This window comes from Vigna umbellata, chromosome 4, assembly GCF_029865625.1.
Source record: "Vigna umbellata cultivar VRB3 chromosome 4, Vumbellata_1.0, whole genome shotgun sequence".
Lineage (NCBI taxonomy): Eukaryota > Viridiplantae > Streptophyta > Magnoliopsida > Fabales > Fabaceae > Vigna > Vigna umbellata.
The window spans coordinates 63,875,448-63,887,702 of NC_142168.1; the positions used below are offsets into that span (position 1 = coordinate 63,875,448).

The window sequence follows — 12,255 nt, forward strand, 5'->3', positions numbered from 1 at the left end:
ATGACGCAGGAGATCACAAAGAAGGTTCGGGTAGAGTTGTATGATGAAGTTGCTGAAATGGTTGCGCGCCAGTTCCAGCAGCATTATGAGGATTATGGCAATCGTCCTCCGCCATCTCCTGTAGCGAAACATGTTGTGCCCCCTACAGGTAAACTTATTTATTTTTGGTTACTAATTTACTTTTTGCATAACCTAACATTTAATTTGACAGGTAGAAGCGGTAAAGGAAGTTGTTCAGCTGCCGGTGCCCTAGGGGATGACATGGATGAAACTGGTCCATGTCAGTTATATATTTTTTCTGATACTGGGACCATGCTAGTGGCTCGTGGTACAGTTTATGAGACAACCACTTTAGTGCATGGTGTACAACTTTCAGAAGATGAGTTCAAGGTCACGGTGGATGAAGTTGTCATAGTAGATGTCGTTCTTCCTGTGCCTACAGATGAGTTCTTCACTTTGGAAGAAACATTTAAGTCCTTTGTCGCCTGGCCTAGACATTTGGTTGGTGATGTATCTAATCCCCCGGTAAACACTCGTACTATATACTTCTCAATTTTAATATTTACTTCTAATTGACCTTATAACATAACCATTTTTGCATTTAATAGAAGATAGGTCAAGAGGGAAGTCCTACACCGAAGAAGACTCATTTATCTGAGGATGACCCTCTTGGTGCGTTAGACGAGCTTGCTAAAATCATTTCAGATGCGTCGATGATTGTACACTAGGATTCTACTACATTTGGAAGAGAAGCTCAGATCCCATTGTACTTGCGTCATCAAGATGTTAGGGAGCTTGCGTCGGGTAGAGAAGAAATTAATATTACACTCATTCAGCTGTGGATGATGTAAGTTTATGAAAACTTTTTTATAAAATTCTGTTTTATCAACTTACTTATATCAGATTATTTCTTCATTTTAGGTATATGTTTGATGTTAGTAACAAGAAGGGGTTCAACGATGTATATGGGTTCATTGACCCCTCCATGACTCATGAAAGAAATAAATTTGATGATATTCAAACATACATCACCACCTGCTTTGGAATGGGGAAGGAGATATATTTTATCCCTTATATACTTGGGTAAGTGAAGTTTGTCAACTTTAAAGTTTCATTTATTAATTTTGGTATATGACAATTAAGTTATTACTAATTTCAGGTGTCATTGGCAGCTACTTGTGATCTGCATACCAGAGAACACTGTTGTCTGGTTTTGTTCATTGCAGAAGTCTCCTCCCAGCCCTCTTAGACATGTAGTAGATTGGTAAGAATCTCAATGTTTCGACTTTTTTGTTATATAAATGTATGCTAAAGGAATTTTTTTAATAGTTTCCTTGCAACACATATGATGTTATCTGCGAGATCTACTGCTACAGCTAAAAAGCTTGCATGGGTTGCCCTTAAGGTTTGGTATTTTAGTCCATACTTTGTTACATTTGGTTCCATTCAAATGATGTTATTTAACATTTTATAATTATGATGATATATTGTAGTGTAATAGACAAATGGGGTCATATGAATGTGGTTACTACGTTATGTTTTGGATGATTACCATCATTCGTGCACATTACACCAATAGATGGGAAATGGTAATATTTAGGTTTGAATTTTATTTTCTCTATAGTTTGGATTTCATATACACTAATTGAAATCATTGTGTTTTGTGCAGAGATTTAATAGGACTGCTCCAATTCCAGAGAAGTCAATTCAACTTGTGAGGAAAACACTTGCTAAATATGTAATTCATTTATATAATAGTATGTAGTAGATAGTAGGATATAGTAAGTTCTAAGGTTATGTTTCTAAGTTTATGTTTCTAAGTTGTTTTATGCTTTTCTACATTATTATAAGTTTAACTTTGTACATTGCATTGATTTATGCTTGAAACTTGATTTATGATTACATTGGATTGATTTATGCTTCTAAGAAGTTGATTTATGATTCCATTCAATATATTTATGTTTTAATATAATTTTCATTTAAAATATACATTTCTGCATTATTCTGGACTGTTCTGGCTATAAAAATATATGCAGGTTTGTTTCTGTAGTTGGGAATGTTGCAGAAACAGACCTCATTTAAAAAAAAACAAGGATATATGCCTCGGTTCACGTCATAACCGAAGTAGAAAGACCCCTTATGGCCTCGGTTATGGTCACACCCGAAGCAGAACGTCTTGTGGATGAGAAAAAAAAAAGTCTACTGCCTCGATTTCAACTACAACCGAGGCAGTAGAGTGAGACATACTGCCTCGGTTCAAGGGAACCGAGGCATAAAGTCCTACGAAAAAAAAAATTAAAAAAACCAAAAACTTTACTACTTCGGTTAAGGCTGAACCGAGGCCAAATCCTCTCTTTTTATGCCTCGGTTCTCAACCGAGGCCAAATGTATTAGACTTTTTGCCTCGTCTGAATATGCCTCGGTTCAAAAACCGCTGCCTATATGCAAAAATAAGCTCTGTCGTTTCCTCTTACTGTACTAGTGTGTCATTGTTTTGCATGTTGTTGCCACCCAAGTTGATAAATCAAAGATATAAATTTCACCATCTTGTTCACCCGATCTTAAATTTCCACTGGTGGTGTTATTGGAGTGACCAATCACAAATTCAATGATAAAGTCATCATCTACAATTGACCACCGCATTGTCATTCCTGTTATACAAAGAAGATAACGAAAATTAGAACTTGAAAATTGAGTGAGGTAGTTTATTAAGAGAAGAACATACAATTGTTTTATTTTCTACATAATTTATTAATATGAATTGCAAAGAAGCACTTGATAACATGACACAAAACCAAACTTGTGAAGACATAAAAAATGGTATTTTAGAAGTGGTAATGAGTTAAAAACAACGAGAGTCTATTATTTTAATATTAAAAAGTTTTAATATAAAAAAAATGGTTATAAATAAGTTTCATTATTTTAAAACACACTTAGAAACCCCTTTTCTAGAGTCATCTACCTTCTCTTTAAGAGTTTTTACACCTTGTTCATCAATTTAAAGATCAAAGACTGCCTGTATGATCCTCGCGGAGAGATCTTCAAGTCTGCTCGATCAATTTCTCAAAAAGAGTAAGTTAGTTTTCTTTTTTTTTCTCAGGTTTCACCTTTTCCTATGCATGTAGGGTTTTTCTCTGTCACATGTTTGGTTTGAGATTCCTCTTAGGTTATCTACTGATTAGTGGTTCTAATGGTATACCCCAATCATGTTTTCGTGGTCTATAGGTGTTGTTTAGTCTTTTTGAGTTGAGGGAGCAAAGTCGGGTTCTATAACTAATTGGAATTCTAAGAGGTAAGGGAAGCTAAATACCTTGTTTTTAAGTTTTAAGTATGTTGATAATATGAGTTGGTATGATTAAGTGAATTGATGGATTGAGCTAGTTGAAATTATGTTGTAATTATGGCATGATTGTGTTAATTTGATTAGAAAATGTTTTGTATGACATTAAAAGACCTTCATTGAAGTTTTTTGTTGATTGTGTCTATTTTTATTGCTCGAAATGGTGAAGTTGAGGTTATAATTGATTGGATAATACTGTTGAAATTTGAGGGAGTGAATGATGATATAGTCTTGGCTAGTCTTTGAGTCTTAAATTAGGGTCTTGATAGTGAAATTTATAGAGGAGGGGTTTTAGAGAGAAGCCTGATGCTTAGGGTTGATGTTTTTGTTCAATTAAGACTTATTGGAGCGTTAAAACCAATAAAATAGGGTGTATTATGCAGCAGAGGAGTTGTGAGGATGTGTTGGCATGGTTTTATGTACAATTTAAGGATTTCAAATGAGATTACAGACTAGCAGTCTGGGCTAAATGTGAGGGTGTATAATCTATTATTGAGTCTATTATGACTTGTTCCAGGTTGTTAATTGCAGAAATTGGGTGTTGGAAAATATAGAGTCTATTATGACTTTGTTCAATCACATTAAATATAGAAAAATTTACATTTTTCTATTATTAAAGTTTCCTTTTTTTATATTTTAAATATAAAATTATAATCAAATACATTACGTAGAGCTAACTAATATCATTTAATTTTTATTAAAGCTTCCTTTTTTATATTTTAAACCTAAAATTATAATCAAGATATATTATTTAGAGCCTATTTAATATGTAACTAATTAATATCATTCAATTTTTAGTATAATTAATATGATTGGATTTTGAATAATAATCGCCTAATTAATATGTAACTAATTAATATCATTTTATTTTTACTATAGCCTAACTAACATGTAACTAACTAATATCATTTAATTTTTATTAAAGTTTCCTTTTTTTATATTTTAAATGTAAAATTATAATCGAGATATACATTATTTGGAGCCTAATTAATATGTAACTAACTAATGATTTAATTTTTACTAAACTATTATGATTGGATTCTGAATAATAGTAGCTTAATTAATATGTAAATAATATATAACTAACTAATATCATTTTTTTTTACTATAGTCTAATTATTATGTAACTAACTAATATCATTTAATTTTTATTAAAGTTTCCTTTTTTATATTTTAAATCTAAAATTATAACCAAGATACATTATTTAGAGCCTAATTAATATGTAACAAACTATATCATTTAATTTTTAGTATGTAACTATTATGATTGGATTTTAAATATTAATCGCCTAATTAATATATAATTCATATATAACCAACTAATATATCATTTTAGTTTTACTATAACTAATGTGATTTTAAATAATGAAACCAATTCAAATATGATTTAATAATATACTATTTAAGTACGATAATTTATATATATGATAATCACATTAAATTAGATAAGATTGCATCTTTGTATTATTAATTTTTCCTATTTTATATTTTAAATGTAAGATTATAATCAAGATACATTATTTACGCCGAAACAGCCGACAACAATTAATATAGATAAGATTACATTTTTCTATTATAAAAGTTTCTGTTTTTTATATTTTAAATGTAAAATTATAATCAAGATCATTACTTAGAGCCTAATTAATATGTAACTAACTAATATCTTTTAATTTTTAGTATTAGTATGATTTGACTTTGAATATTGATCGCCTAATTAATATGTAACTAACTAATAATATTTTTTTTTTACTATAGCTACAACGATTTGATTTTGAATAAGGAAACCAACTTAAATGAAATTTAATAATATACTACATAATTACTATAATTTGTATATGATAATCAAACTAAATATAGATAAGGTTGCATTTTTCTATTATTAATGTTTTCTTTTTTATACTTTAAATGTAAAATTATAATCAAGATACATTAATTAGAGTCCAATTAACACGTAACTAACTAATATCATTTTCTTTTTACTATATTTTTTATGATTTGACTTTGAAGAATGACTATACACACGAAACCAACTTAAATGTAATTTAATAATATATTATTTGATTACTTTAATTTATATATCACAGTAGTTTTCAAGATTGTATCTTTTCATTTATTACATGTCATTAGATTTTATTATATATACTAGCTTTCATGAGTCATTCATTTCATCGTGGAAAAAAGAAAGAAAAGCTTGAAACTCTCAAAACAAAATTTAAGTCTATCGTAAAGTGATCTCAAAGCGAGGAACTCTCCTACATCAAACAAGTAAGTTATTAAATTTCTCAAATGATTTTGTCTACTAGTTTCTTAATAAACTACCTCATTCGATCTTTCAAGTTTTGATTTCCCGTATCTTTTTTTGTGTAACAGGAATGGCAATGCAGTGGTCAATTGTAGACGATGGCTTTATCATTGAATTTGTGATTCAAGATCACCGCAATAACGCCCATAGTAGAAATTTAAGATCAGCCGAAGAAGATGGTGAAGTTTATATCATTGATGCCGTGAACTTGGGTGGCAGCAACATGCAAAACAATAACAATAGAAGTTTAAGATCAAGCCAAGACAGTGTTTTGATCTTCGATTCAGTGCAAAACAACTATAATCCTTTGAAAAATCTTGAAAGGTTTATAATTGAAGAAAAAACAGAAGATTCTTGCAGCATATGTCTTGAGGAACTTGCAATTGGATCAAGAGCAGTTCGCATACCCCACCCATGTTCTCATATCTTTCATCACCACTGCATCAAAAAATGGCTCGACATCAATCGCACTTGTCCTTTGTGTCGCAGGAACATATAGCTTTTTAATATTCAATCTTTGTACTTAGGTTTCACATTTCCAATTATTGTAATCACTTAATCAGTTCTAACATCTATTAATCTCAATACTGGCGTTGTGTTTTAATGTGTTGTTTTAGTATGTTGTAATGCAAATATTTTAGTATACCCATTGATACTCAGAAAATTTGTCAAAGCAAATCATATCTTTGCTGTAATAATATCAATTATTATTCGGACATCCATAAGTCACACACTAGTACGCATAAAGGTTTTCAACAACACAAATCAGATTATCGTTCCAGAATTAAGCCTACTTCCATTTGAAATCAGATTATTACATTTTTCTATTATTAAAGTTTCCTTTTTTTATATTTTAAATGTAAAATTATATTCAAGATACATTACTTATAGCCTAATTAATGTGTAACTAACTAATAACATTTTATTCTTACTATAGCTATTTATTAATTACGTTAATTTGTATATGACTACAGTTTTTTAGATTCTATCTTTTCATTTATTACATTTCATTAGATTTTATTATATATACTACCTTCCATGAGTCATTCGTGGAAAACGAGAAAGAAAAGCTTCAAACTCTCAAAACAAATGTTAACTCTATAGTTAATTTGATTTCATTAGTTTATTATTATTATTATTATTATTATTATTATTATTAACTGATGAAAATATCTTTAGCAATACTAATAAGTTTACAATCAGTAACACCTTCAGTTTAATTTAAGAAAATTTAATCTTCTTATTTGTTATATATTTATTATATAAATTAACAAAATTGTCATGTTAACAAAATTATTAGCACTTGATTCAGTGAGAAATTTTATTTTATTTTCAATATTAATAGTTGTCTTCGATCAAATTAAATATAGATAAGATTACATTTTTCTATTATTAATATATTTGTTTTTGTGTTTTAAATGTAAGATTATATGATCAAGATACAATTCTTGTCAGAACCATTAAAACCGCACCTAGGGGAATGTCAGAATCATTAAAAACGTACCCAAAACTCCTCTGAACGAACGCTAGGTGTCAAGCAACGAGGATCCAAAAATCAGATAGTGGAATGCAGGTGTCAGCGGACGTTCATTTTAAGCAAAACTGAGTTTTTTGAAAGTCTACGTCACACTCTATGCATGCACCTTCTTCTCCAAAATTCTGATCTTTCATTTCTCCTTCTTCTCTCTAAAAAGCTCTCCCTTCTCTCTACCGAAACTCACCATTTCTCTACTCCGATCTCCGTTCAGGCACCGTAGAAGCACTTCTGGCGTCCAGAGCTTCAGTTTGAACCAAACAGTTTCAAGTTCTGAACCGGTAAGTTCTTCTGCTCTTAGCCGTTCGTTCTCTGGTACATGCAAACCAAGTACCGGTTGCATGCTGTTATCTTATCTGAACCATTATTGGATTTTGGCTGTTTGGTTAGTTTAAAGAGTTGTGGAACGTAAGGGTAGAAAGATCTGTAGTCAGACGAACCGTATTCTGTCTCTAGGACGATCGTTCATGCTCAGAGGTAAGGGAAGCTTATATGATTTAATTTGCATGATGTTTGAATGGCATGTACGTGTGTTGAATTGATGAATGATATGAAGTATGATTGTTGATATGTTTGATTATATGAAGTATGATTAATTATGTTATGGGTGTTTAATCTTATGAAAATTATTATGATATGAATGTATAAAGTTATGAAGTTATAAGTTGAGAAATGAGTTTGAATATAAATGATTTGATATGAAATTTTCCTATGATAGTGTACGTTCGTCATTGAATGGTCATTGATCGTTCGGTAATGTTAGTAACCTTAGTTAAAATTGGATTCTTTCATTTGGAAAGATTCCTAGTTGAGGACGAGCATCTTCGTGTGGTAATACTATGCATGAGCGTTCGGCCAAGCGTAGTTGCATCTGAGTATTCAGTGATAAACTTAAAATTTTGTAAATATATGTATTTGTATATTTTAGTTATTCTTAAACACAATTTCAATAATATCTTATTATATTTATTAATCTTTCTATTATAATTTTATTAGTGCTCAGTCTCACACCAAGCTCTCGAAATGAGTAGTGCTCGGTCTTATACCAAGTGCTTGTACTCGGTTATGGTATGATCTATCTTTATGAAAATAAAGTTCGTCCAACTTCAGTAGAATTTCCCTCTACCATGTTCGGTCATTGACTGGCATTAGGTTTCTGTATGTGAATTATTCTAAGTATGGTTCTTTAAACGTCTTGACGTGTCTACATTCATTGGTTCCGGCCTAGAGCCTTAGTACTGGACATGTTCTTTGAAGTGGATTTGAGCTCACAAGAGCCATTTCATTTAAATAAATTCATGTTGTAAATAATGTTCATTCTTGGGATATGTATAATGGTACTCGGTTCCTTTCTCAACCTGACTGTAACCCTCTCGGTTTTATTCTATTCTGGAACGGGAGACTTCTTTGTCTCGTTCCAAATGTTCATCCCCGTTCTGAGTGACGATTGAACGTTCGGTATTTTGATGTCCTTAAAATCGGTGAACAAAGATGAAATTAAAATGATGGATAATGAAAGATGAAGAGAATATGAGATGGATGAAATGTTGTGGATTATGAACGAGCGTTCCAGGGAGGAACGACTCATGGATGATTACTGGATTTGTAAAGTATGAATGTGGTTATGCTAAGCTGGCGGGTTCATCCTGATGTTCCGTGAGTACTCGTCCTCACGTAGAGGAGGATAGGTCATGTGTGGGAACGGCAAGAGGTCCTAGTCCTGAGGGGTACTTTGGACAGATAGAACTAACCTCGGGTGGCAGTTGATGAGAGTATTCCAGTTACTACATCACCCGGGTGCACGAACGTCGTAGCTACACAAATTTCATACAGTTCGGACAGTCAGTCTAGTATTAGGCTTTGTATGAAAGTATGACTAAACTATTCTGTGTGTTGATGGTATGAGTTGTATGTTTGTAACTGAATTAAATTACATAAGCTTACCCTGTGTTTTCCTATGTTGTCTGGTTTTGTACGTCCGTCTTTGTCATTGCAATGATCATCCGTGTGGATGTGAGCAAAAGGAGACAAACTGCTGGAAGAGGCGCTGGAAGAAGAAAATTTGGTAGAGGTAGAAGTGAAGACCGAACAATAGGACGTTCGGTCAGTAGTCTAGTATAGTAAGGTGGTCGTTCGATCACCTCCCCTTTTGATTTTATTTGACCGTTCGGTATAAGTTTTGTAAACCGTTCGGTTAAACTTCCTTAACCTGCTTAATTAATTTTGTAACTCTTTTATGTAAGGTCGTTCGGCCATAAGCGTTCGCTCCACTCTAGTGTAAGACTGATCTGAATTATTGGTAAATGTAATTATTCTATTATATAGTTTATACTGTATTTTTGGGATGTTACATTAGTGGTATCAAAGCAGTTTGTTCCTTAAAGAATATTGTAGGTTATGAGTATGCTATGCTTTTGCTGTGTGCTCGACGTTCATTTGATGAGTATTTTAAACTCCTTGACATTAACTAATGATTGCTTTCTCTGCTTCTCAGAGAACTAATGGCACCGAGACCTCCTCCTCAACCTACCGAACGTGATGCATCCGACAACAACAGATTTTTAGAATCAGTAATAGAAGCTCTACAGCAGTAGAACGTTGCCTTGATGCAGCAGAACACGACCGCTTTACAGAGTTTGGAAGCCGCACGTGCCAACTCTGAAGCGACTCAGAGACAACTGATGGAGATCATCGCAACCACAAGGAACACATCTGGAGTGTCCACTTCCAACGCTACCCATCAAGCCGAGTGGAGCTTAGAGAGTTTTCTCCAACATCACTCTGCCAAATTCAACGGGAAATGCCTTCCTGATGAGGCCGACCAGTGGTTACGAGATATGGAAAGAATCTACAATGCCAAGAGGTGTCCGGACGACAATCGATTGGCATTCACGGAGTATCTGTTGACTGGAGAGGCCAGTCATTGGTGGACAAGCATGAAGATGATTTTGGCGGACACCCAAAGTCCCCTCTCGTGGGAAGTCTTTAGAAGCAAGTGCTATGAGGAGTACTTCCCAGATAGCGTGCGTTTCGCTATAGAGGTGGTGTTTCTTCAACTGGTGCAAGGCGGGATGTCCGTCTCGAAGTACACTAACAAGTTCAAGCACTTAGTGAGATTTAACACTGTGGCGACTAGTGAAGAATGAGAGTGTTGGAAGTTTGAAAATGGGCTGAGGAGTGATTTGAAGTTGCTGATATCCATCCTATGTATTAGGTCTTTTCCTGCCATGGTTGAGAAAGCCAAAGTGTTGGAGAAGAATGTGGCCGAAGTGGAACAGCAGAAGAAGCAACAACAATTAGTTAAGGGACCGGTTTTGTCTAGAAACAATATGAATCGGGGCAGGACGCCTTACTCTCGTCCAGCGTTACCTTCAAACGCTAGTGTGTCTCACACTCAATCAGTGGTTGCTGCCGGACGGTCTGGACAGCAAGGGGCAGTGAGTTGTTTTCAGTGTGGAGGATCCCACTACAAATCATCATGTCCTCAATTGGTAGGAGGAAAATATTGCACTCGCTGTAGAAGAAATGGTTATTTGGAGAGCGAGTGTAACGTGGGAGGACGAGCGGTAATGAGGCCACCAAATACTAGAAGAGTTAAACAAGGTAGGGGTAGCCTAGCGCAGGCGGTTAGGCGAGTATATGCAATAACGGGCGCTGAAGCAGCAAGCTCAGGTACACTCATCACCAACACCTACTTATTATATGGAATGCCCTGTTGTGTGTTGTATGATTCGGGGGCAACACACTCCTTCATCTCGAAGGCGTGCGTTGAGAAACTGGGGTTAACTGAGAGCGAGATGCAGTTCGACTTGGCGGTGTCAACCCCAGCGATTGGTGAGGTTAGGACGTCTACGGTTTGTGTTAGATGTCCTATTGAGGTAGAAGGGCGTAGATATAAGGTGAACCCCATATGTTTACCTCTAAAAGACTTAGAGGTGATTTTAGGAATGGATTGGTTGGTTGCCAATCGCATTCTCATAGATTGTGGTGAAAAGAAGTTAGTTTTTCCTAATGAAGAAGAAGAAGAGTTGTTTGTGACGCTCGGTCAGCTAAAGGAGGACATCATAGAGGGCGTCAGTTGTTTTCTGATAATGATGCACGCGAATGAGAATTTTGAAGATTTAAGTCATGAACGATCGTCCAGTAGCAAGCGGAGTGGAGGACGATCAGTTGTGGACGAATTCCCGGATGTATTTCCGGATGAAATACCTGGACTACCTCCCCCTCGCGAGGTAGAATTCACTATTGATTTGGTGTCGACAGCAGGACCCATTTTTGTGGCACCATATCGGATGTCACCAGAAGAGTTGGTTGAACTCAAGAAACAGATTGAAGATTTAATGGACAAGCAGTTCATTTGGCGAAGTGCATTTCCTTGGGGAGCGCCAGTTCTCTTAGTGAAGAAGAAGGATGGCAACTCTCGGCTTTGTATTGACTACAGGCAGTTAAACAAGCTGACCATCAAGAACAAGTACCCCTTGTCGAGGATTGACGATCTATTGGATCAATTGCATGGGGCTACTATATTTTCGAAGATTGACTTGAGGTCTGGGTATCATCAAATTCGGGTTAAGGAAGGGGACGTCCAGAAGACAGCCTTCAGGTCTCGTTACGGACACTACGAGTACGTAGTGATGTCGTTCGGTGTCACTAATGAACCAGCGATCTTCATGGACTACATGAATCGCATCTTTAGGCCGTTCCTAGACAAGTTCGTGGTCGTCTTTATTGATGATATTCTCATCTACTCCAAGAGCTGGGAAGAACATGAAGAACACTTGAGGATGGTGCTGAGCATCTTGAGGAAAAAGGAGTTGTACGCCAAGTTATCCAAGTGTGAGTTTTGGATGAAAGAAGTGCAGTTCTTGGGGCACGTAGTCTCTGCTGGAGGGATCTCAATGGATCCGGCCAAGGTACGAGCGGTGTTGGAATGGGAGAGTCCGCGTTCGGTCATTGAAGTCCGAAGTTTGGTAGGGCTAGCGGGCTACTATAGGCGTTTTATTGAAATATTTTCTAAGATGGTAGCACCGTTGACACAGCTGACGCAAAAAGATCACCCGTTCGCTTGAACCGATCGGT

The 12,255-nt window shown here is 34.9% G+C and overlaps 1 protein-coding gene across 1 annotated transcript; it reads left to right on the forward strand.

Moving 5' to 3' along the window:
- LOC148200898 (uncharacterized) lies at positions 1-576 on the forward strand. Its single transcript, XM_088113077.1, has 2 exons — positions 1-148; positions 212-576. Exons 1-2 carry the CDS (start codon positions 1-3, stop codon positions 574-576), a joined length of 513 nt encoding a protein of 170 aa, XP_087969203.1.
- The last annotated feature ends 11,679 nt before the right edge of the window (positions 577-12,255 follow it).